A 25,567-nucleotide genomic window follows, 5' to 3' on the forward strand; every position below is an offset into this window, starting at 1 on the left:
AGCTTTGACTTTGGGAACCTTTGTCAGCAAGGTGATGTCCTGCCTTTCGCATGAATACTCAATGTGACATGTCTGCAAAGCTCCAAGTGCAGAATCTGCCACAGCAGCTGGACAAGACGCTGGTTGTGTGAGACCGGGCACACAACCAGCACCAGCTTCTGCAGCTGGAGCTCCAGGCAGAGAAATATTGAACATTGTAGTGTTCTCTCTGTGTGCAAATTAACTTACTTGCCTATATGCGGACACACACAAGCAGTGTTTATACCACTACTTCCTGAACACAAAAAGACAGCAATTGCCTTCTGAATAGATTACTGCCTGGGGATTCCTATTTTTGTTTAGCCACAAACTATTACCTAGTAATGGGCTCAAGTTACAGGAAACCAGATTTTAGTTGAATATCAGGGAAAACTTCCTAACTGTTAGAGCAGTACGACGATAGAACCCATGACCTCGGGAGGTGGTCAGCCCTCCAACACTGGAGGCCTTCAAGAGAAAATCGGACCACCCTCGGTCAGATCTGCTTGGATTTCGATGCCTGCCTTGAGCGGGGTGGGGTTTTTTGGACTCGATGGCCTTGCTGACCCTTTCCAGCTCCATCCTTCTAGGCTTATATTCAAAGAAAATGGGCCCTGGGCCCACTGTTGTTACCTGCCTACTCTTTATAGAGTTGTGTAAATGCATAGCGGGAAAAGGAAAGAGGAACAGCCTACCAGGTACACCAGATCCCATTGCAATACTCCAGTGCCAAAAGAAACGACAATGTGTGGAATTTTCTCTTTCTGGGCACTGGACACCTTCTAGTGGAACCCAGAGATTTCTCCAGGTCTGCATTTGACAGCCCTGCTGTCCTCTGCGTCTTCTTTCCACAAAGCTCCTCTCAGCTTTATCTGTAGGGGTTTTGTTTTGTTCCTCTTTTAAATACAGTATTTGGTTTGTTGTTGTTGTTTTTCCAATTTTTTTAATGCTATCACCTTTCCCCTTGAACAGTTAGAATGCTGCTGAATATTCTGTGGCATCATAGCAACCCAACAGCAGGTGAAGAAGCCAAAGTGGACAGAGGAACCGAGGGCACAGCACCCTCCTTGGCTGCCGACATTCTACGTCATTTTCAAATTGCCCCCAACACTTTTGGCTGGAACAGGCCGGAAACTAAAAGGAACCCCCCTTGTGGAGTCAGCATTCCCAGTTAACTGACCACCTCTTTAAGCTCTTTTCTTCCCGTTTTCCCCTCCTCCTCCTGTCCAGTCTCTGGCTTTCTGGAGAGACTCTCTGTTGTATTCCTTTACCCGGTAAAGCCTTGAACCCACTCACTAGGAATAAGGCAAGGATTCCACCTGTCGTACGGGGCAGCTGGCATGGCCAACAAAGTTGGAACAAGCAACACCACGGAGCCAGATGGAACTGGGGAAGCTGGGCAATGGATTGGAAATCAAAGCGAACAAAATGACCAAGCAGACCCTTCAAAGGAGGTTGGCGTTTGAATTTACATCTCGTGATGGGCCTGGCAGCCAGAGGGGCACTCCCTGGTCTCCGCAACCACCTGAGGACATTTGCAGGGCGAGGAAGCCCCTTCCTCTTAGCATCTTTCTCCCTCTCCCTCTCTTGCTCTGACGGAGGGAAAAGCCAGCCTGGCGCATCTGAGAGGCTGCTACCTCCCACCCACGACAGCAACGACCGCGCGGCACCAGTGCTCTCGGCTGCCTGCCGGCTCCATGTTCTAAAGCCTGGATTGCTCCGCATGTGGGCAGCAGGACATGCGCAGATTGCTGTTTGGCAGGCCCAGTGCTCAGCCCACCACATGAGGAGGAAGAGGCTAGAGGCAGAAGGACAGCAGGGCTCACACGACTGGGGAGCAGGGCCAACGCAGCGGGTCAAGCAGGGGCAGAAAGAGGCTTCCCTTGAGCAACTCAAGGCGGCCAGGTGACCGGCTGAAGGGGAAAGCAGGAGGCATACCTGGTTCACCTTCCCGGGAGTCTGATCTGCCTTTATGAATTACAGTTAGAGTCCACCTTTCTCGCAAAAAAAGACAATCAAGGTGTTAATAAAAAAGGCATTAAAAGCATATTAAAAACACATTTCAAAACAATGTAAAACTTTGCACTTGGCATTTGAAGAGTGAATCCATAGCATGCCTATTTTGCCAATGGAAAGAATGTGTTTTTAGTATTGATTTTATTTCCTTTTAAAAAATGTAATATTTGTTTAGTTCTTTTAAAATATTTAAAATATATACTTACTGTTTTTATCTTTTAAATAGTGCATATTTATTGACGCAAGCTGCCTTGAATATTTTTAACTACAAAGGTGAGGTAAAAATATTTTAAACAAACAAAATAACAAACAAACAGGAAGGAAGGAAGGAAGGAAGGAAGGAAGGAAGGAAGGAAGGAAGGAAGGAAGGAAGGATTTAAAACTTGGCTCTTTAGGCAGGCCTTCCCTCCTGTCAATACTTGATTTTATTTTTATTATAATTTTCTGTTTTCCCATCTTGAGCATTACCAAGCATTACTAATCACTATAGTTTTGAATTGTTTTTAACTGTTTTAGTTTACAATGTTTAATGGGACCCTCCCAGAGTAGACTTTGTCTAAAAGGGCGGGATAGAAATCTAATGAATGAATGAAGGGAGGGAGGGAGGGAGGGAGGAAGAAAGAAATGTTCCACACAAGCTGAAGGGCACCTCAAAGGTCATCTAGTTCCACCTTCTATCAATGCAGGAATTCACTGCTTTACCATTAACTCAGAAAACCTCAAACATTGTGGGTTTTTATATAGAGGGCCTTCTCCGCAAAGGGAATTTTCTTATGACCCTCTCTGCATATACAGAAATGGAATACAAAGATCTGTTCAGGCCTCAACCAACCAAGTGCCTGCGAGTTCCAGGGACGTCTGCAATTATTTGGGTCCAGATCCCAAGTCCGACTCCAACTCTTTGGTACCAAGTCCTGAGTTCTAAGTTTTGACACACACCCCCACACACAAACACACAAAGTGAGGTGGAGAGAATCGTCACAGGCCGCCCACCTTGGCTTGTTGTTTGTGAGAAAGAAGTAAGCCTTAGAAATGACTATATTTCTTGGAGGAATGCCAGCTGGCACACACACAGGGGGGGAAAAAGCTAAACATCTGCATACATCTTTTTCTTCTTCCCTTATAGCAACTTGATATACATAAATCAGCAGGTGAAGCTTGCGAAGACATCCCAATAATGTTTATCACCTGCAGATGTTAGATTAGCTGCTTAATAACAGCATGTGGGATCAATAAAAGAAAAAGTTGGCAACCCTAATTTTGATAACGGCCCTTCCTTTTCTCTGTGCGCTTCCTGCTAAGGAGTGTAGAGAAACCCAAGGGTTTTGTCAGTGGGCGGGTGTGGAGGGAAGTAATTATGGGGAACAACAGCAGAGAAGCGAAAGCCGTGGTGTGCAGGGCTGTGGGGCTCGATTGCAGAAACACAAATTTGCCCACCCTTGATTGCGAAGTAAGGTAAGCCCCCGTTTTGTGGGGAGATCTAGCTGTACGACTGGCACCGTCTGCTGGGAGACATTTTGTCGGCCCTCCTTTGCAGATTTCAGTAGCACCAGGTGGTTGTTATCGTTGTTTTTACTTATATACCGCCCCAGAGTGCTAACACACTTTCTGGGCAGTTTACAACCTAATTGTGCAAGCAGTACCTTTCCCCACATGCGAGCTAGGTATTCATTTTACCGAACTTGGAAGGCTGAGTCAACCTTGATTCGGCTACTACAGCTTGTTGAGACTGAATTCAGATCATGAGCAGAGGCTTGACTGCAGTACTGCAGTTTAACCACTAATTATTATTATTATTTTTGCTATTGCAGATCTCACAGTTTTCACAGCCTTATAGTTACAGTGACCCCCCCATCTCTCACTGGTGCATTGTGGCTAAAAGCCAGCCCTTCCAGGCAGCTAAGGCAGAGAGAAGACCCCCATCTCTCATTCAGCTGGCAACAGGCCTGGCATCCCCCACCTCCTTCTCCACCCAAGAAGCCATAAACATCTGGCTGGTCAGTGCAGGATGCAGGATGCCAGGCACGACAAACCTTTGGTTGGATCCAGAGAGCTTTCGGATTGTTTTAAAAATAACATCTCCCAGAACCACCTACCCACACACCCAGGCTGGTGACTCAATGTGGCTGAAACTTTTGTCTAGCCAGAGTGGGAAGCAGGAGAGATTTCGTCAAATCTAGAATTTGGGGGACTAGTTTTGGTACTACAGCTCCCCAAAACCCTCCGTCAGGGCTGTTTCTCTCTCCCCCCCCCTTGTCTTTCCAGCTCTCTATTGTAACAAGCTTCTGTATTTATCTGTATTTATGGAGCAGCTTCCCTGAGGCAGAAGGTGGCCGAAGCCGGGGGGGGGGGGGAGGCTGCCTTCTGATTAAATCACTCCAATTGCAACTGATTAAACTTCAAGTGTTTGTGCTTTGTTAGTTTTTCAGATCCTCCAACACCCGCCCAAAATTGTCCTTAATGCTACGAGCTAAGGCGTCTGTGTCCCAGATTTTTCCTCCACCTGAGACGGAGCACCTGCATCGCCTCACTGGAGAAGGTAGCCATTGCTCTGCATTCTTCCTGATCAAATAATCTCAGGAGTAAGGCAGAATTAATTTTCTCCTGCGTGCAACGGAACTAAAACCACATCTCTGCAAGTCTACAGACTGACCAGTACTGTATTTCACTTGTAGAGAGAGATTTTTCTGTCATTCCCCCGGGTTGAAGCCTGAGACCCAGCTTTTCAACATCTCTGTGCAGGGTGTCGCCTCTCTCCTCTATTGTGTTAATTCATTTTGTAATAAAAAAACTGAGAAGGTGCTTGGCCAGACAGGCTGCCATTCGAAATAAACCTTCCTCCTGTGAGAAAAGGCAAGCCGAACACTGTAGGATGTTGTGGCATTCATAAATGCGCATTGATGACATGTTGATCAAAGTTGAATCTGAGCCAACCGTGTGATGTGGCTGCAAAAAAGACAAATGCTATTTTAGGCTGCATTAACAAAAGTATAGTCTTCAAATCCAGCGAGGTGCTAGTCCCCCTCTAGTCAGCACTGGTTAGGCCTCACCTTGAGTATATTGTGTCCAGTTCTGGGCACCATATCTTAAGAAGGAAGTTGATAAACTGGAGCAAGTTCAGAGGAGGGCGATAAGGATGATCAGGGGACAGGAAACCAAGCCTTATGAGGAAAGGCTGCAAAAACTGGACCTGTTTAGCCTTGAGAGAAGAAGAGGGAAGGAAGATAGGATAGGAGTCTTCAAATACTTGAAAGGTATTACATACAAAAGAGAGACAGGATCTGTTCTCAATCGTTCCAGAGTTCGGGACACATAACAATGGGCTCAAATGACAGGAAGCCAGATTTAGACTGAATATCAGGAAAAATATCTTAACAGAGCAGTACGACAACGGAACCAATAACCTCAGAAAGTCCAGTACTGATGGCATTCAAGAGAAAAATGGTCAACCCTTTGTCTGAACTGCTTTTAGATTCCTGCCTTGAGCAGCGGGTTGGACTGGATGGCCTTATAGGGTCCCTTCCAACTCAATTATTCTAGGATTCTATGATGCAGTAGAGGTAGGTGTTGACACACATTGCCTCTGGCTGACAAAGGGGGGGGACATCTGAGTTTGAACAGGCCTAGTTTCGCTCTACTGGGGATGGGCTGGTGTAATCAGGGGGAGGCAGCAAGAAAACTTCTTCAATCCCCCCACAGAAATTTATGTAAGGCCTAATTGTGGGAAGGAGCAAAGAGGAGCAGAGATTTCCCCGGGTGGCCCACTTTTGAAGATCCACACTGAGGCTGGAAGGAGCAGTGGCTTATGAGAGACAAAAAAATGGGGGGGGGGGAATAATGCAACTCCCTTATTTTTCACCTAAAAGAATCATAGAACGCCTCCTACAACATAAATCAACAACCCCATCTGTATTAAGGTAAGGGTGTGATTACAATTTGCTCTAAAGTTTTTTAAACTGGGTCCCTGGTGGGTTCTGCGGCTGAAATTGCTGTAGTCGTCCACACCAATTTGATTAATTGCTCATTTGCAAGAGACCACACAACACAGCCCACCCTATGAATACCATCCTTTCCCCTGTGCCCTCTTTTAAATTGTTTCATTTTTAGTTTTTTTTCATTTTTCAGAAGTGACATAGCGCTCACCTGATACGGTGCTAAATTTGATAAGCATAATTTTTTAAAAAGCAGAAAAAATTGTTCAGAGGAGGGGAAACTGCAGGCACCTAGTTGAGGAGAATTATCCAGCTGCAACTAAAACATGACGCTATCATTGTCCCCTTGCAACATGCCCTTTTGCATCAAGATAGGAAATTACATGCACAAAAAATGGGGCGGGGGGGAGCTATGCCAGCTGAATTGGTCCAAAATAAACCACTCCCTGTCAGCAGAACAATAATAAATGAATGCCCATGGAAAAAGACCAAACTTTCCTGCACTTAGCTTTATGTTGCTTCGTCAGCAGTAAGTACTGATTTCAACCATGCCAACTCTCACAAATGGTGGAATACATTGCAGTGTAGTTTCACCTCAAATCTTCAACTAAGGATGCAATACCATACCTTCAATTTTTATTTATTTATTTGTTTAAAGTTCCACTGAAAACAATGTGTTTATTGTTCAACAGACTTTTACAGGACTGTTACGTTAGAGAGGTGAACCGTAGATATTCAATTTTTCCGGTGACCCACCTGAAGCATTAAGGCACATGGACGTCTCTTCTATGCGAGCACCACAGGTGTGGACAGGACATGCACGGAAATCACTGTTGTGTGCCAAATAATTTCACAAAGTCTTGGTTCAAAGAATTGGTCTGGTGACACCTGGCAGCACCAGGCAGATTTATTTAAATTCGTTCAGGAGCTCCGGCTCCTTCAATTATTGTTTTCCTCGTCCTCTTTGCCTAATAGGGTACTCAACCCTTCCCAGTTTTTGTCACACAGCTCAGCTCTTACAAAACTAATTTTAAATTTGAACACCCGTTTACGGATTCTTGGTAGCGCTTTAGGTGAAATGTCCCACAAGGAAAGCAAATTAAGGCGAGATGCCGCAACTTTAAAAAGCTACAATTCTGTGAAAGATTTCAGTGGGGAGTAAGTTCCAATTAATAGAGTGGGACTTATTTGTGAGTAAACATAATTTCTGCATTATTAGAAATATAGTCCCCAAATCCCGCAAGGTGCTATTCCCCCTCTATTCAGTACTGGTTAGGCCTCACCTTGAGGATTGTGTCTAGATCTGTTCTTGATCACTCCAGAGTGCAGGACACACAACCATGGGCTCAAGTTACAAAAAGCCAGATTTCGGTTGAATATCAGGAAAAACATTCTAACTGTTAGAGCAGATTTGACGAGGATGGTTGTAAACATTTTGTGATGGGAGGAAGATACAGAGAGTAGATCAAAAGAGTGGAACAACAACTGTGAAGAACCTTCATCAAGAGACATAAAACTGATACAGAGAAACAGAAACATGAATACTGTACAGTGATAACGATAACAGAAATAAACTTTGCAGGCTGAGCCTTTCTGTGAATGGATCCATGCATCAGACCAAAGTATGTTATTGTCTGAGCCAAGGCTGGTGTTTGGCTGATGTGGAAACTACGTAATGTCAGCAACACGTTGGAATTGTTCACCACAACCGAGGGCCTTTTCTGTGGCTGCTCCCGGAGACTCTGGAACTCCCTCCCACTGGAGGCCTGCCTTACCCCGTCTTTGTCCTTCTTTCCCAAGCAGGCAAAGAACTTTCTCTTCAGGCAGGCTTTCCCTCAATGACTGGCTGCCTGAGAGGGTTTTATTTATTTATTTTAAATGAAGGGTGTTGCTCTGTTGTTTTAAATGTTTTAATATTGATCTTAGCTCCCATTTTAATATATAATTGTTGAATTCTTTTGTAATATTGGTATACTTACTGTTTTAGCTTTTAAATGCTGTTTATTATTATTATTATTATTATTATTATTATTATTATTATTATTATTATTATTATTATTATTATTATTATTATTATTATTATTACTGGATAACAGCATTTAAAAGCTAAAACAGTAAGTATACCAATATTACAAAAGAATTCAACAATTATATATTAAAATGGGAGCTAAGATCAATATTAAAACATTAAATTTTTCACGTTTAAAACTGTTTGCTGCTTATGGGACGCTCTGCAGAAGCTGGCAGGGACAAGCTCATGGCCCGCCTAAAAAGGGAAACCATGGGCGGCAACAGGGCCGATCTAGAGGGAGTGATGTTCTAAATCAGCCCATGGTGACTTCCCAGGTTCCTGCCTCCAGCCCTTGGAATTCACCGCACATTTCCATCTCTGGCAGATTGCCCAGCTGCGTCCCTATCTTGATGTGGGGGCACTCACCACTTTGGTCCATGCGCTCGTAATCTCGAGATTAGACTACTGCAATGTGCTCTACTGGGGCTGCCTTTGAGACTGACGCGGAAACTTCAGATGGTGCAGAATGTGGCAGCCAGACTTCTTAGTGGGGTGAAAAGGTACCACCGTATTTCTGCCACGCTGGCCACCTTGCATTGGCTGCCCATTCACTTCCGCGTTGATTTCAAAGTTTTACGATGACATATAATGCCCTAAATGGTTTAGGACCTCAATATCTGGCAGAGCGCCTTCTCCCACCCAGTTCTGCCAGAGTCACTTGTTCCAGCCAGGCTGGGCGGCTGAGGGGCCTGACACCGAGGGAGGTCTGGAAGGAAAGAACGAGGAACCGGGCCTTCTCGGCAGTGGCCCCTCACCTTTGGAACAACTTGCCCGTGGAGATCCGCCTGGCTCCCTTCTCTGGGTGTTTTCAGGAATAAACTTAAAACCTGGATATTTGGGCAGGCTTTCCCTCCTGCCATATCTTAATTTCTTATACTTTTGCCATCTTGGATTTATAATATATGCTTATTGGTTTTATTGTTTTTAAATTTATAAACCGCCCAGAGTAGACCTTTTTATCTATATGGGCAGGATAGAAATCTAATAAATAAATAAAACAAATAAATAATTTGTATTTTCATCACAGCCCCTCAGTGAGGAACTGAGGGGCTGTTCTCCCGATTTTACAGAAAAAAACATTGAGGCCAGGAGGGGGTGGCGCCGTCCATCTTCGCTCTGTGCCAAACACAGGGAGCCCCTGCCTTCTGCCCCATCATCTTCCACGTGAACGGGAGTTTTTGTATCAATAGTCCAGTGTACAATTTCTCCCTTCTTGAGGACAAACAAACCATCCAGGTGGAGGCTTCCCCCAAAACCGCCGAGAGGGGCAGCCATCTTAGTATGTTGCTGCAAAAATAGGTAAGGGTCTCAAGAATGCTCAAAAAGACGAGCAAATCCCAGAATTTTGAAAGAATTTCCGTGTCAATGTGTTGCAGGAAAAATTAAGAAAGTCATCAAGTCCTTTCCTGCATCAGGAATGGCCCAAACATGGTTTTCCATGGGTCTCTCAGCGTGTGAGATGCGGAGGGTCAAAGCCTGGGAGGTATAAGGGGAATAAAATGAAAAATAAATAAATAAAATACCAGCAAGCAACGATCAGTGAGCAGAGGCGATGGCATCTTAATGAACACACCAACACACTGGCATGTGGGTGAGGCTGTTTTAAAATCCAATCCAAGTGAAAGAAAAAGGATTTCGTCTCCTGGCACAACCAAAACATTCTACACTGGAGGCCAAAAACTCCCCAAAAAAGCCTAAACAGTGGCCCAAAGACAGACAGGAGCTGGATTTTCCCGTGTAGGAAGCTTGGAAGCAATCTATTAGAATTTCGGCCTCACTCTCTCAGCACAACTGGGCAACAGCCTAAGGGCCACAGGAGTCCTGAAACACACACCTTGCAATATAAGCTTACATGCCTTCCATTCCCAAACACTACGTGCTTCAAAAAACACCTGTATCTGTGGTTATGCCCTAAGAGACGAACACATGCAAAAGAAGTTCACAATTCAAGGGCTTAAAGCAGACATTTCTCACACTACAAGTCCCATTTAGTCTGGGGTGGTGGTGGTGATGGTGGGAGGTCTGCCATGCCAGACTGGTATCTAGAAATAACTGGTTTGTTGTTCCAAAAGCTCTTTCGCATCATCCATGCTTCTCACCTTAAACCATTTAAGCCCCCCCCCCACGGTGGTCTTCACCCTGTCCCGGGCCAGGACTGCTTCCTCCCGCCTGCCTTAGGTTCTCCTCTTTCTTTACAGACGAGTCACACAATTTTAATGTGTTATTTGCCAGCAAGAGCAAAAGAGGACACGCAGACTGGACCCAGGCATTTAACCCTGTCCCCTCTCTCTCTACTCTGGCAGCGTTATTACTGGATTGAAAAACATCATCCACAAGATGATGGTTTCACAGACCCATTCATCACTCAGCGTGTGATCCCCCCAGTGCTTGCCCGTGGTTCCCCCTTCTGCTTAACGAAGAACAAGACTGTGGGTTTTCTACGTTGCAAGGCAGACGACATGGACACAAACGTGACATTGGGAATGGCCGTGATGTTGGCCTCCAGGGGACATTCTGACCCCGACCTTTACAGGAAACTGCAGAACAAAAATTCCAGGGGGGGGGTCAACATTTTGTCTCCCCCTTACAATACAGATAGTCTCTTATCCCACTCCAGTGTGTTAATTGGCTCATAGATAGATAGATAGATAGATAGATAGATAGATAGATAGATAGATAGATAGATAGATAGATAGATAGATAGATAGATAGATAGATAGATAGGCAGGCAGGCAGGCAGGCAGGCAGGCAGGCAGGCAGGTAGGTAGGTTGATAGGTAGGTAGACAGACAGACAGACAGACAGACAGACAGATAGATAGATGGATAGATAGATGGATAGGTGGATGGATGGATGGATGTACTATGGAATTTTGTCTAATGCAAAATTCAAGGCCAACTGGGTGTCTCTGGAATGCCTATAGTGAACAGGCATCATCAAAACTTTTAATTTTTTTTAGGGGAGATCAAACTGATTTTAAGCGGTCCAACACGCTGGGGGTGTCTTTCTAGTATCTACAGGCACAAAGGGGAAACTACTGTATTCTAAATGGGATCACCTTGTGGACACCTCTTACCCTAGAATTTTGGTGGAAGGGGGGAGGCTTGATAATGTGCCCCCCGGTGGGTTTTAAATATTACTCCCTTCTTTCCCGGTTAAAAGGGAGATTGGGAGGAGAGAACTGGGGAAGCCCCTCGGCCTCTTTGGGGGCGAGCGACCCTCTCCTCTCGCTGCTGCGCGCGCGGGAGGGGTGTGTGTCTTTTGGACCCCCCCCTCGCACCCACCCAGGCATCCGCGCGGGGGAGCAGGCCCGGGCTGTCCGGAGGCGAAGCCCTGCCAGAGGCCGCCGGCCTCGCGGGAACCGCCGCCCGTCCGGAGCTCTCCGGCCCTTCGCGCTCTCCCAGCCCGGCCCCCGCCCGAGGTCGTCCGCCCCCCCCCCCGCCCGGCCCCGGAAAGCGTAACCAGGCGCCGACTGGTTCCAGCCAGATGGTGCGTCCCTCGCCCCTCGGAAAGGGAAATGAGATGGCGAAAGGAAGGCCAGCGCCGGGCAGATAAGCCTCGCCTCCCCTCGCCTCGCAGCGCGGGGATGGTGACCTTTGGCCAGTTCAGGCCCGTGCAAACCTTTCGGCAGCGGCAGCTCTGCGGGGGTGGGGGGTGCGGGCGGGGGGGGGAGACACCTGTAGCGCCCGGCGGGCGAGGATGATTTGAGGCATTCAGCGGAGGCGCTCAGGGCCTCGCGGCGTCCTCTGCGCGCATCCCTAAGCCGAGGCTCACTAGGGATGGCAGAGCACTCTGCACGTGCCCAGAGGCGCGCTGCCCATGCTAGCGTTCCAATCGGCACCAGCAACAAAGTCTACCCGGATTTCAGCCGGATGTCTACCCCTGCAGGAGTGTCGATGGGAGGGAGGGGGGTCGTCTTTTCTTTTTTAAAAACAGCACATTAAAAAAAGCCACCGGGGTCTGTAACTGGGCACTCCATGGGGCAGGGGAGGCGCCCCGCGCATGCTCAGGGCCAGGGCGCCCTCTCCTCCTTGAAGGTCGACCGCTAGTCCTCCGCCGGGCGGGCCCTCTGTACATGCTCAAGGACACCGCGGCTCCCTGCCCGCTCCCAGGGCGCCGAGGGCGTTCGGCACGTGCGCCCACCCGCCGGCGCCTTCCTTGCTCCTCGGGCCAGGGGCTTCCGCCGCTTGAACCGGGGGCCAGGAGCCAGGTCCCGGGGGAGGCCGTGCAATCCAAAGGAGACCTTGCCCGGGCGGGACTGGACCCCCCCCCGCCCCACCGCCGCCGCTCCGCCCCTCGCCGTCCCGCAGCCGCGGCCACGTGCAGCCCAAAGGCGAGCGCAGGAAGGCGGCGGCGGGGAAGGCAGGCAAGCCCGGGGCGCACCTGGCGCGCCTCGCTCTCTCGCTCTCTCTCTCCCGCGCGTGCCCCCCCTCCTTCTCCTCCTCCGGCCGGGACACCCCCTCGCCCCCCCCCGCGGCCGGCCGGGCGCCTTTGTCGACGCCTTTCCCCCTCCCTCCGGCCGGCCGGCCCGCAGGCGCTCGGAGCGCCCCCTCTGGCCGGCGCCGCGCCCCCGGGGCGCTCCCTCCCCGCCTGACCGCCCGCCTGCCCGCCCTTGGCCCGGCGCTGCCTCCCGTCCCTGGGCTCCTGCTGCCGCCGCCGCCGCCGCGCCCCACCCAGCCCAATTCCTCCCGGGAGGGGCCGCAGGGACCACCGCCACTAGCAGCAGCAGCAGCCCCGGCCAGCCGCCCGTCCTTGCGCCCGCGGCGAGGGGAGGGGAGGGGAGGCGAAGCGGCTCTAACAGGTGGGATCCCGCGGCGGGTCCGGAGAGGCAGAGGCGGGCGGGCGGGCGGGCGGGGGCCAGGAAGAAGCCGAGCGGAGGGAGGAGGAGGAGGAGGAGGAGCTGACGCGCCCCGCCGGCCGAGCGCGGGCTGGCCCCGGCACAGGAGGAGCCCTCCCGCCGGCGCCTGGGGGCGGCCCCGCTGCTGCTCCGGGTGCTGCTGCTGGCGGTGGTGGCGGCGGTGCTCCTGCTGCTGCTCCCGGGCGTCCCTGCTGGTCCGTCCGTCCGGCCAGCCAGCCAGTCCCCCTGCCCGCCCGCCCGCCCGCCGGCCGAGGGCTCCTCCTCCCCGCCAGCCTGCCTGCCTGCCTGCCTCGCTCGCTCGCTCGCTCCTTCGCTCCCCGCCTCCGCCGCGCCAGGGAGCAGGAGGGCGCCGCGGCGCTCGCTCGCGCCTCCGCCGCTGCCCGGCCGGGACCGGGGCTCGCCCGCCTTGCCTGCCCGGTCCAGCCCATCCCATCCCAGCCATGCCGAAGCCTCCGCCGCCCCCGCCGGGGCTGCTGCTGCGCTCGGCCAGCGGGAGCCGCCCCGGGGAGAGCGAGCTGGGGCGGCAGTTCCGGGAGTGGTGCCTGCGCACCTACGGCGACTCGGCCAAGACCAAGACGGTGACCCGGAGCAAGTACCAGCGCATCGCCGAGGTGCTGCAGGGGGGAGGCGGCGGCGGGGGCGGCGGTGGAGGCGGCGGCGGCGGCGGGGGCGAGAAAGGCAAGTTCCAGTTCTGGGTGCGCTCCAAGGGCTTCCGCCTGGGCGACGGCGCCCGAGACGCGCCGAAGATGGGCCAAGTGGTGGTCTATGTGCCGGTGAAGACGGGAACGGTCAGTGCGCCCCCCCTCCCCTCCCCCCCCTCTCCCTCCGTGTGCCCTCTGGGGTTGTGGGTGGGGGGGTGTCTCCATCCGTGTGTGCCCCCCTCTGTCTCTCCCTGCCTGCCTGCCCGCGCGACCCTCCCCCGGCACTGCAGGGTCCCGAGGGCGAGGGGCGGAGGGAGGGCGGCCGGGCTGTCCCGTCCCGTCGAGTCCCGTCCCGTCCCGAGGCTGGCTGGCGAGGAGGGCGCGCTCGGCTCTCTCTCCATCTCTCCCCGGCAGGGATTGAGGGACGGGGGGGGGGGAGGCGAGACCGAGGACGACCGCGCCCCCTCCGCGACAGGGCGGCGGAGTCTCCGGGGGGGGGGCTAGCAACGTGTGTGTGTGTGTCTCTGTTTCTGTGTGCGCGTCCCTCTCTCGCTCCCTCTCCGGAGAGGGGGTTCCTCTTGGCAAGCAGAGCGCTCGCTCCCTCCCGGGCAGGACGGCCCCGCGCAGTCCCCCACCCCACCCCAATGTCCCGCGGCCGAGGAGGCGAGGGGGAGGCGGCCGCGCCCCCCACCCCGCCCCACCCCCGTCCGGCTGGCTGGCTGGTGGCCCCCCCCCCTTTCCCCTCCCCTTGGCCGCCCTGGCCGGGCTCCCCGTGGTGGCCCACTTCTTGGGGCTGGGCAGCCGGGGCGGGCGGGCGGTCCGGCCGGCCAGGCGGGGGGGGGGGGAGCAGCCCGGGCGGGGCTGGCCTGCCTGCCTGCCGGGACCTGCCCGCTCGGGACCCGGGGCGGGGGCCCTCTCTCTCTCTCCCTCTCCCTCTCCCTCTCTTTCCTGCCCGGGGCCGGCGCGCGCCCCGAATTTGGGACAGGCGCGAAGAGCGCGTCGCCCCCCCCCTCGGGTTGGGGCTGGGAGACGGGCAGCAGGCCGGGCGGGCGGAGGGGGTGCGCGCACGGGCACGCGGGCGGGCGGGCGCGTGCCCGGGGAGGGGGCGCGCACGGGGGAGACCCCCTCGTCCCCTCCCCTCGGCTCCCGGCCGCTGTCCTCCTGCGGGGGGGGGCTCGGCCACTTGCTCGCCTCCCTCCCCTCGCCGCCGCCTCCTCTTTCTCCTCCTGGGATGGCGGGCCGGCCGGCCTCCCGGATCCCTTCCCTCCCTCTTCCCCCCCCCCTCCGCAAGACGTCGGCCGGGGAGCGGCCAAGGGCAGCAGCTTGGAGGGGCGGGGCGGGGGGGTGCTCGGGGGGGCTCGCCTCCTCCTCCTCCTCCTCCTTCCCTCCCGAGGGCCGGCCGGGGGCGGAGGGCGCAGGTTTGGGGGCCCCGGGCTTTCCACCTCCCCCGTCCCGCCGCCTGGCTCGCTCGCGCCCCCTCCGGCATTGTTCCGCCCCGCCTGGCCCGGCCGGGCTCGCCGTTGGCGGCAGCAGCAGCAGCAGGAGAAGGAGGAGGAGGAGCGGCGCCGCCGATGGGAACCGGCCGGCGAGGCGAGGCGAGGCGAGGCGAGCCTTCCTCCTCCTCCTCCTCCTCCTCCTCCTCCTCCTCCTCCTCCTCCACACGCCCCTTTCCTCCGCCTGGCCTCGCCTCCGGGCCCGGGCCGAGCAGGGCGTCCCGGACGGGCGCGCATTGTTCCCTTGGGGGGGAGGGTCCGGGTCCCGCCCCGCCCGGCCGCTCGCCTGCCCGGAGCCTTTCACCTTCCCGGCCGCTGCAAGCGGGGAGCGGGGCAGAAGGGAGAGGGAGGGAGGCTGCTGAGCCTGGTGCCTCTGGGGCAGCACTTGGCAGGCATCTTTATTTCTCTCTCTCTCTCCCCCCCCACCCCCCCACCCCGGCCATTCGGATCTCTGCCCTCCTTCCCTCCCTCCCTCCTTCAGCTGGCTGTGCCAGGGTGGGGTTGGGCACCCTGGAAAAGAGAGGGGCGGGTGGGGGCTGCTCCCTTCTCCCCCCCACACACACCGCCCCCCCCACCCTCTGCCCTCCCGTCCTTTGCACCATCTGCCCAGGAGAGATGGGGGCCCTTGGCAGACAATTGCTGGGAGGGAGCCTTGCCGGGAAAGTGCACTTGTGTGTGTGTGTGTGTCTGTGAGTGTGCACATGCACGCGCTCAGGAGTGGGCGCGCGCTCTTCCCCTCCCCAGGAAGGAGGCACCGGCTTAGCTCTCCTTCTGCTCAGCTCCGGGGTTTTCAGGGAGGAACCTCCACGCGGAAGAAAAGTCCTGCCTGGCCTGAAGGAAGGAAGGACCGAGGGATGGACGGGGTGGGGGGAGGATGGATAGATGGATGGACGGACCCCCCCCATGGCCATCCTTCTCTCCTTGCCTCCGTGCCCCCTCCCACGCCCCAGATCCCTCCTCTCCGCTCTCCCCGGCTTTCCCTTCCCTGCCATCAGGAGGGCCTGGGAGGGTTTTTCCGAGCATGGATGAACGGCGGGGGGGGGCTTTGAGGATGATGCCATGGAGAGCAGCCCATCTGTGGCAAATGATTCCAACGCAAGTTGTGTGGCTTCCACCCATCTGGTTCCTTTCCTGGGGAGGAGGGACCCTCGTCTCTCTCTCTCTCTCAAGAGGCAGAAGGCTGGAGCAGACCTTTCCCGGTCTGGCTTGTCTGCTCTGTTTGGGGACATTTCAGGAGGGTATTTTTTTGGGGGGGGGGGAGGGAGATGCAAAGCATTCATACACACACATACACACACACACACAAGTTGCAGATCTGCACAGACGTGCCCGTGGGGTGCATTTCAAGTCCTCCGCTTGTTTTGCCGCTGCACCCCCCCCCACTGTCCCCTCCCCCGCTCCTTGGGCGCATCCTGCCTTTTCAAAGGAGGTGCTTGTTTCGGGACTCCCAAGAGAGAGAGAGAGAGAGACCTCCAGATCTCCCTCTTGCCTCTTCCTTCCCCCCCCCCCCCACTGCTGTGAGCTTGTGTGATGGGAGTGATCCCCTCCGCCCCCCCCCCCCCCGCTGTTCCCTCTGCTGCTGAAGCTGCTGCTTGCTCGGTCAGTTGGGACTCTGGACGGGGTGTGTGTGTGTGCCTCTAAGGCCCATGACCAGCAGGAAGCAAGGAGACCGGCTCAGTGGGAGAGAGAGAGAGAGAGGAGGGGAGAGCGCCTGGGGGGGTGGCGGGCCTCTCCCTCCCTCAGGCACCTCTGCACACCTCCCTTAAATCAGCCGGCCCAGCCATAGCCCCTCGGGGCGGGGTGGGGTGGGGGTGTCCGAGGAATTGCAGTCCATTGAATTCCCAGAGGCAGGCGGGCCGGCCATTCCCTGCTGGCCGGCCGGCCGGAAGGCGAGCCAGAGGAGAGAGGGTTGCAAGAGGAACTGGGACTCGCTCCGGCCTGGCCTGGGACCGGCCCACCCCACCCCACCCGGCCCCAAAGCCTCGCCTGGTCTGGAGGCTCTCAAACCCACCAGACCAGTTCCGAGGAGGAGGGAGCCTCCGCGGCTGCTGCCCCCTTCCTTCAAGGGCCTCCCCGGCGGGTCCTTTCCTTGCAGGGACAAGAGGAGGAAAGCAAGCGCCTGCTTGGATAAAGGCAGAATTTATGTGGGTCAGGAGCTTTGCCGGGGGGGGGGGGCGTCCTTTGGGGAGGGGGAAGTGGGAGTGCCCTCCTTCCTTCCCATGACAGACTCGTGTGTGTGTGTGTGTGTGTGTGTGTGTGTGTGTGTATCTGTGTCGGTGGGTGGGACCATCCGCACACTCCCTGGGCAGAAGGGGGCAGACCCTCCACCCACACTAACCATGAGCCACTGGTGGAAAAAAAAGGGCCTTTGGGGGGGCGGGCACCTGGTTATTTTGGCCGCAGAGCTTGGGTGGGGGTGGGGGGGTGGGTGATTCGTGTCCTGAGGACCCGCTCCGATCCTTTCCAACTTTGTCCTCTTGAACTGCCCGCCCGACCCCTCTAGGCCCCCTTTGGCAGAAGCCGCAGCAGGAGGGGGTCCGAGTGCCTTAGTGGGTGCTGTGCCACCCCCACCCCCCAGGCAGGGTGGGCAGGAGGAAGCTTGGGTCCACTGCCCAAGAGGCGCCACCCCTCCGGGGCGGTTCTCCTGGGTCTTTGAGGGGAGGGGTGGACCAGGCAGCCCTGGTCGCCTTTCTGAGGGGGGGTCTCTGGGCATGTGGCCGAGCGGAAGACCCGTTGAGTGCGGTTCCTCCTTTGGGCTCTCCTCGGGTGGGCCGGTGAGATTCGGTGCCTGGTTCCCACCCTCAGCTGGGGGCAGGGAGAGCCGGCTGCCTCTCGGGCCGTCCCATGCTGTGGGGCTGGGCGGATGGGTGTGGTGGTCCAGCCATGCCGGGAGCCTCTGCCCCCCCCCCCCCCGAGCAGGTTCCAGGACCACATCTTGGGTTGGCCCCTCTTCTGAGAGGCTCTTGATGGGTGTGGAGGCAGGGGTCTCCCCGTGAGTTTGGCCACCCACTGGCATCCTAGACCCTTTTGTGGCTCAAACGCCTTCTTTCCCGTCCCACCCACCTGGCGGGGGGGGGGGAGGAAAGAAAGGAACAGGGTGACCTTGCCTGGAGGTTGCCTTGCCTTGCCCCGACTCGGGTGGCTGGCACTGCCTCTGGGGTGTCGGGGGGGGCTGCCAGGACCGGAGGCAGGGGTGGGGGGAGCTTGTAGGGGCAAAGCGCTGCTGCGGAGAGCCTGCTCCTAACTGGGGCAATTAGCTCTGCCAATTAGCAGCACACATGGTACTCCGGCACAAGAGGGTTGCCATGGAGCTTTCTAGCCAACGGTCTCTTCTTCTCGTCTTCTCCCGGGCCTACCTCCTCCCCGTCCTCCCCCACCACCACCACCCCCCCGTCCACCGGCCAGGCTTCAAGGCTCGACTCCGAGGTAGCCCCTTCTTCGTTCCCCTACGCCCTAACAGGGTCTGCTGGGGAGGCGGGCAGGCAGGCAGGCAGGCAGGGCCCTGAGCCAAACCCCCTTGGGCTCGGTCGGCGGAGGGTGCTGACGTGATGCTTTTTTGCTTGGGGTTTGCTCAGCCAGGTAGTCAGGAAGCATCATCCGCGGTCCCCAGGAGACAGGAGAGGAACAGAGGAATGTGCAGAGGGCGCCGCCCCCCCCCCCCCCGGTGGCGGGGATAAGATCTTCTCTCCTAATGACAGCTCTGGTGTGGCTGGGGCGGTTTGTGTGTGTGTCTCTCTGTTTGTGTTTGTGTGTGTGTGTGTGTGCATGAGCGTGCCTGTGCAGGAGCTTGCTCGGGGCATGGCCTCTGTCTGCCAAACATGTTTTCAGGCCAGCGGCTGAAGCCGGCCGTCCCCCTAGGCAGTTCCTGTTTGTCCTGGCCTAACTTTCGCCTTGGCGGTGCCGTGGCCGCCACCGACGCCACCACCACCTTGCCTCCCACCCCTAATCGGCTTCAGGTGGATTGGGATGTGCGAGCGAGCGAGTGAGTGAGCCAGCAGCTTGCTGCGTCTGGATGGGCGCTGGGGGCAGCAGATGGCCGTGCTTGGGGAGCGCGGGGCGGGCCGGGCAGCTGCCGTCGCCAGGGCTGTGTCTGGCTTGGAAACTCCCTGGATGTGTCCGTTTTGCAGGCGAAGGTCTGCCAAAGCTTGGAGACAAAGGCCGGGCCGTGGCTGGAGCCTCCCCCCCCCCCAACCCTTGTGTGTGTGTCTCTCTCTCCTCTCCCCCCCCCACCCCGCATGTGCACGGTATCTGGTACAGAGAGGCCCAGGGGAAGGCCCCTTCCTCCCCGCCCCAGGCAGTTCTCGGTCACCCGCGCGCGAGCGCTCCCTGGCTTGCAAGAGAGAGAGAGGAAAGCAGTGGTGCCACCGAAGGGCAAGTGGAGGCCCGGAGACGGTGTTCCGAGGGCTTTTCCTGCTAATTCCAGATTAACAGCAAGTGGCGGCCGTTGATCTGGCGAGGCCTGTGGTCTCTCTCTGGGGCCACGTGTGGGCGGCCAGGCTCCTCCGGTGACCCTTTTAGAAGTCCCTTCTCTCCCCTGCAGGATAAAAACACGTCCAAAATAAAAACACGAAGGCTAGGCGGTGCCTGGATTGGGCCCCTGCAGAAGGAGAGAAAACGGCGTGCTTTCCGCCTGAGCCTGCTTTCCTCGGGCTGTGCCCCCCCCCCCCCGTATTTTGCACAGAGGGCAGAAGGAAAAATAATAGACAAAAGAGTTCCCAAAAGGGGTTGAGAAGTTAGGAAGGGTAACCCAGCCGTGGGCTTCCAGGAACGGAGACGGTTGGCTCCGTTTTTGAACTCGCCTTTAAGAAGAACTCACCTGGCGCAGGCAATGGCCAAGAATCTTTGGACTCCTCTAGACGTTTCCTTTCTGTCCTGTCCACAAATATTGGGGTGCAGCCTGAGGCGGACTGGGTTGCATTGGAAGCTTACCGTTTGTTCAGTTTTTTTAAGTGGTCCAGTAAAGGATTCACCTGCCCTCGCCCTTTGTGTTCTGTAAGGACCACGTGGCTTTTTCCCCTCTTTCCCCTGAACCTTCAGAGATGTCCTTCCCCGCTCCTGGGAGCCTCCCGGAGTCATGGATTTGCTTTGAAATGGGATGCAGGCCCTGAATCTTGGGGAATGAAACCATAAATGGGCCTCCAGCAGCATTGGGTTTTGAGTCTTCCATATACTTGGCCTGTTTGGAGGATTGGTTTGGGCTCCGGTTTTTGTGGGTGGGGGCAACCGTGGCCTCCCTGCCGAGACCCTTCGAAGTTGCCCGCCCTTGCATTAGGAGAAAGAGCACTCTGCTTGGGCTCAGAGGACGTGTTTTCACAATCACAACCTGGGCTTTTACCAGGTTGGAAACCGAAGACTCGTGAGGTCTGCTCAAGGGGGATCTGTTTCTTAGTGGATTTCTAATCATTTCGGGCTGCACTTGTACAAACCTCGGCATAGACTGGGTCCTGTTGTACATGCTCAGAGACACTCTGCCTGTGAGGTCAGCACGGAGCATGGCTGAGGTCCATCACTTAGCTTTTGTTTGGGTTTAGACCTGCCATAGTTTTGACAAAGGTGGGATGACGGATGTTCTCACCTGTGATGAACTTGGTCTTCTGGAAGATCCCGTCTCTGTTGTTTGGCAGTGGATCCCAACTGGGCCCTTGATTTCTTTTGCAGACCTCCTGAGCGCTGGGGTGCAAATACGCGGAGAAGGGTTTGCATTTTGTAAGACGGCCGCTTTCCCTCTGCGCTGCCTTCTCATCGCCCCACTGCCCCACCGGTCTCTCAGCTGAGCGTTCGCATTAGGATGGATTGATGCTGTATTTCATCTGCTCTGTCTGTGTGTCTGTGTCTGTGGGGTGTGTGTGTGTGTGTGTGTGTGTGTGTCAGCTTGTCAGGGTTACAGAATCCAGACCGGCATCATCAGGAGCACAGGTTCCTAATTCTGGCGGGCATTTGACCCCGGCTGGCCGGGTGAGTCAGACTGGACGGCAGGATCAAACACAGCTGGGGGCATTGCTTTGGATAGACCCGAGGGGCGGCGAGCCGGTTTCGGGGGGGCGGGGCGGGCGGTACATTGGCCTCTTCCGTAATGCTTCCGAGTCTCGTCTTCCAGGCCCCAGAATTCAATACGTCTGAGTGAGACGGAGGACAGTGGGTGATGCCCAGTGGTTGGCGAGTGTGTGTGTGTGTGTGTGTGTGTGTGTGTCAATTTCATATAAAAAATACATATATAAAAAAAAGATCCCAAAAAATTCCCATCAAAGATTCTGGGTGTTGTCCTCTAAAAAGAGTGAACGTTGTCCGTTGTGTTGTTAAAAAGAGTAGTTAAGTGGCTTCATTAAAATATTTGGTGAAAGCAGTTTGTTTTACGGGAAGCTTTGTCTGAGAAGGGGCTGAGAGTTGAAGATGGTGGATCCTGTCCGTTCCCTCCCCCCCCCCGACTCCCACCCCCAGCAAAGCAGACTGCTCTGCTCAGGAGCCTCCTCCCCCCCCCCCGCCCCCGTCTTTGTATGGCTTGAATCACATCCAGGGGTGGAAGGTTGGATATGAGTTGAAATTCCCTTATTAAAGTACTGCTGAATAGCTCAGTGGTTTTGGGGGAGGTTGTGAGTTCGATTCCCCGCTGAGCCTCCTTGATCCAAAGGGTCTCTTCCAGCTCTGCAGTTATAAGATTATTTTATTATAAACGTTTCAAGGGAGGGGGTGTCTGCAGAAAACCTACGGCAAGGGACTCCCCACCCAGACCGAAAGAGTGGTTGTTTCTCTTTCTTTTTTTAAATTTTAATTTTATGGATAAGAAAAGAAAATTACAAATAACAGAAATAAGACTGAAATACAAACTCAGTAGTGACTACACACAGCACACCATAAACATTTCCCCACCCGTGCCTCCTTCACCCTTGGGACTACGTGACGAGCAATATCAATTTATACCACTTTTCAGTCCATTCCTCTCCAAAAATAATTTTATTCTTTTGCCGGCATATAGCCTTTTTCCCTCTTTGAAAAAAAACATGCTCTAAGAATACGTTCCATACATCTCTGAAATCGTTAGACTTTATCATTATTCATCATTATTCCTCTTTTTATTTTCATTTCACATGTTAACTTACCATTAATTGCTAGACTCCACATTTCTTTATACCAGTCTTCAAGATGAATGTCTTTGTTGGTTTTCCAGTTCTTTGCAAATATTAAATCTTATTAACCATTATAACAACTAACTCTTTCTGATCTCCCCCTCCCCTTCAAATGATCATTCTTAATTATGTTCAGGAGGGCAATAACTGGCGATATCTGAAGATCACATCCAATTTTATTTTCTAATGTTGTCGTTTTCTTCTGTTGGCGGAAGTGTGTGTTGTCACAGTGTTAGTGATCTAGAGATTGTGGGAGCCATTTTTCATGCCGTTTGAGATCAGGGCTTTCTGGAACACTTTGAAAACACAAGATAGGAATGTGGGGAGTTGCATTCAGTCTGCTGCTCCCGTGTACTACTTTTCCAGTAAATAAATAACAACAACAACAAAAGAATCTGATGGAATAAACAAGGACATGTAATTGGACACCTTCCTCCAAATTGCATTTTTTTTGCAATTCTCTTAAAATGTTTTAAATGTTTTCCATTTACAAAATAGGACACACAGTTTGGAAAAACTAGAGTTACTGCACACCATAGAAAATGGAGATGATAACAGTCGGCTTGAGTGGCAGAGCCGGAAGGGACCCTCTGACTCAAGGGGTCCAGTCCCTATTAAGAAGGCACTAACAAGAACAATAACAACAACAACAATAATAATTTTAAAGAAATAAGGGAAATAACTGGATTGAATATTCAAATGTCCCCGTCAATGGTTTTATTGAATTTGGTTAAGAAGGATCAAATGTTGAAAGAATATAAGGACTTAATAGTAATAATGATTACGGCAGCAAGGTTAATTTTTGCAAGAAACTGGAGAAATGATAACCAGCTCAATTCAGAGGAATAGTATTGAGAACTATGGGATATGGCACTCGATGATGAACTGGCATGTGATATGAAAATAAGAAGAGGCCTATCAAAAAATAATGATTTTAAGAAAATATGGAGTGTATTCTTGGAATAAATATTTCGGAGAAGGAAGGGGTATACGCCAAATGAAGTTTTGGAGAGAAAATGGACTGAATGAAATTTAAAATATTATTAGTGCTGGCCTTGATGGTGATGGTGGCACTGGTGTATTATGTAGTTGTGTTTTATTGTGGTGTTAGGTTTATATTGTTTAGGTTGGTTTGTTCATCATCTCTTTCGACAACAGTGAGGCGGGTTGAAGTACATTATACATGTTCCTCAGTGTCCCTATCAACTGGGTCTGCTGAAGACCTCTAAGTCAACAGGGCTGTGGGGCAAGGCAGGAGAGCACAGGCAACCGAAGAATCCTGTGTCATCTGAAAGACTGCCATGTTTTATTGGGTTATAGTGGTTTGTAGTCTGCTTCGACAGAGAGATCTCACGAGCTCACGCCACCTAACATGTAGTACTATCTCTGCAGTGTTCGGTTTGTTGTGACAGGCAAATCCAGCTGTTCCTGGAAATTTACACAGAAGTCCTCGATACAGCCAAGTTACTTTTCTTCACTGCACTTTCCAAGATCTTTTGAGTCGCAGGGCGTGCCGGCTGGGGAATACTGGAAGTTGCAGTTCAGAAAAGGATTGTTCTCTGCGTTTGCTTCTTAGCAGTCTTGGGGGGGGGCAGATTTTGGGAACCGTTTCAACCCGGCTAGAAGCCTGAGCGTCTGGCAATGTCCACCTTCTTTAAGTTGGCCTTGAATGTTAAAAGGATCTCTGCGGGCTGACCAGTTTGGGATAATTTTTCCCTGCTTCTCTTCTTATATTGTGCTCCCTCGTTCTGCTTGGTATTTTTTTTACCATGTGCCGTCTCCGAGTCGGGTTTGTGAGGGTGTGTGTGTGTGTGTGGATGGATCCATGCCAGAAATATGAGATGAAATAAAATAAAGGCGGATTTGTCATAAGAATGAGCAAATGGCTTATTCAGAGTCACACATAAAATCCTTAGTATTTATTACAGTGCCTAAACTTCATTAGCTTGTAATGATTAACCCAGGCCAGATGCTTAAAGTTTGGGGAACATATAAATATATATATTTCCTTGGTCCAAAATTTTGTGCAGTAGCTTGAGGCAAATTCTCCCATCTGCCACGGGTCAGTGATAGAAATCATGTTTGAATGCAGAAGGGCTTGCAGAATGGATTCGTGATATCTCTGGTTGAAAGGATCAGATAGCAGGTGATAGGAAGGAAATTTGTCCGTCTGGAGGTTGGCTACCAGTTAAACTTGGCTGGGCTGGACGGTCAGGCGACCAGGTCTATTCTCAGGCAGGTTCCAAAATGCAGAAGACTCCAGGGCTCAGGATGGGGGGGGGAATCCCAGAATTCCCCACCCACCCCCAATTCACTATCTGTAAAGAAAACAGATGCTGAGATGGTGGAGAGGTACAGTATGTGAAAAATGGAAATTTTTTTTGAAATAAAACTCGGACTGCCGTTCTGGTCTAGGGTAAGCAAGCACCAGGAGAGAGCGAGAGTGAACATGTTGGGCTTTAAGTCTTTGGCTCCTCCATGCAGTGTGGGCTTGATATGCGTCCACAACCCCGAAACAGCTTCTTCATTTCTGGGCAGACTGGAGGAGCCCAAGCCAATGGGGCTTGGACATTGCTCGCCCCACATTTTAAAAAAAGTTACTCCCAGGATGGTGGGATTACTCTGAAGCAAGTCCCCAAACTTGGCCAGGAGGGAGAGCAGAGTGTGGCCCTCCAGATGCTGTAGGACTCTTAATTTCCATCAGCGTGAGCCCGGAGACCCAAAGGTAAGTCACGTTGCAAGGGTGAGGAGTCTTTTAATATTTAGAGAGCTGTCATTTCCTACCCCACCTGCTTAAAGCAAATGGGACAAGAGGCAAATGGGGCAATTTCTTCTTCCAAAGCGCTTGCATGATGGTTTTTTAAAAATTTCTCTCCCCCCCCCCCAACCTGCATGGGATTTATTTCACTCAGCTGTTTCAAACATGAGCATCTTGCCAACCTTAAGACTGGCCAGACTTGCCTGCCAAGCAAGAGCGGTCCTCGAACAGCAGTTTAAATTTCCTCTGCGGAGAGGCAGAGTAGGGGAGTCCACGAGGACCTTGGTGGTGGTTGCACTTAAGCCATCCTTCGTTCATGCTTTGGCTTCATAAGAGAAGGAGGGGGGAAATCCTCTGGTTTACAACACAGAGGATATTTTACATCCGTTTTCGTAAGGCTCTCTATGATACCTTATTTCAAGATGCTCAGTTGCGGCAATGGGTTTTGTTGCTGAGGGTTGTGAGTGTCTATTTTTTTTTCCCAGTCTCCTGTCTGAATCTTGTCCCCTTCCCTCCCAGCTGAGGGAGGGTGTTGCTTTAAAGCAGGAGCTGGCAACCGTAGGTTAGACTGAAATTTATCTTGTCCCTCCTCTCAGGTGATGCAGGTTAGAGTTGATAGGGGTGCACTAAATAATAGTAATGACTATAATCGTAATC

At 53.3% G+C, this 25,567-nt stretch overlaps 3 protein-coding genes and 1 long non-coding RNA gene across 4 annotated transcripts in view; all 4 read left to right on the plus strand.

Moving 5' to 3' along the window:
• LOC144588812 (uncharacterized) overlaps positions 1-25,567 on the plus strand; it is an 856,730-nt gene that overhangs the window by 281,628 nt on the left and 549,535 nt on the right. The window lies entirely within an intron of this gene.
• The window catches only part of LOC144588813 (uncharacterized), a 398,202-nt gene that overhangs the window by 33,466 nt on the left and 339,169 nt on the right, over positions 1-25,567 (plus strand). The gene's annotated exons all lie outside the window — the stretch shown is intronic.
• Positions 3,313-4,734, plus strand: LOC144588624 (uncharacterized). The gene is made up of 2 exons (XR_013544249.1): positions 3,313-3,489; positions 4,456-4,734. It is a non-coding gene; the product is annotated as an uncharacterized LOC144588624 (long non-coding RNA).
• NOL4L (nucleolar protein 4 like) overlaps positions 13,284-25,567 on the plus strand; it is a 144,623-nt gene continuing 132,339 nt past the window's right edge. Inside the window, exon 1 of the mRNA XM_072996607.2 lies at positions 13,284-13,682. Coding sequence (XP_072852708.2) covers positions 13,335-13,682 — 348 coding nt within the window. The 5' untranslated portion in view covers positions 13,284-13,334. The remainder of the gene's footprint in view (positions 13,683-25,567) is intronic.

Source organism: Pogona vitticeps, chromosome 4 (assembly GCF_051106095.1).
Source record: "Pogona vitticeps strain Pit_001003342236 chromosome 4, PviZW2.1, whole genome shotgun sequence".
Classification (NCBI taxonomy): Eukaryota; Metazoa; Chordata; class Lepidosauria; order Squamata; family Agamidae; genus Pogona; species Pogona vitticeps.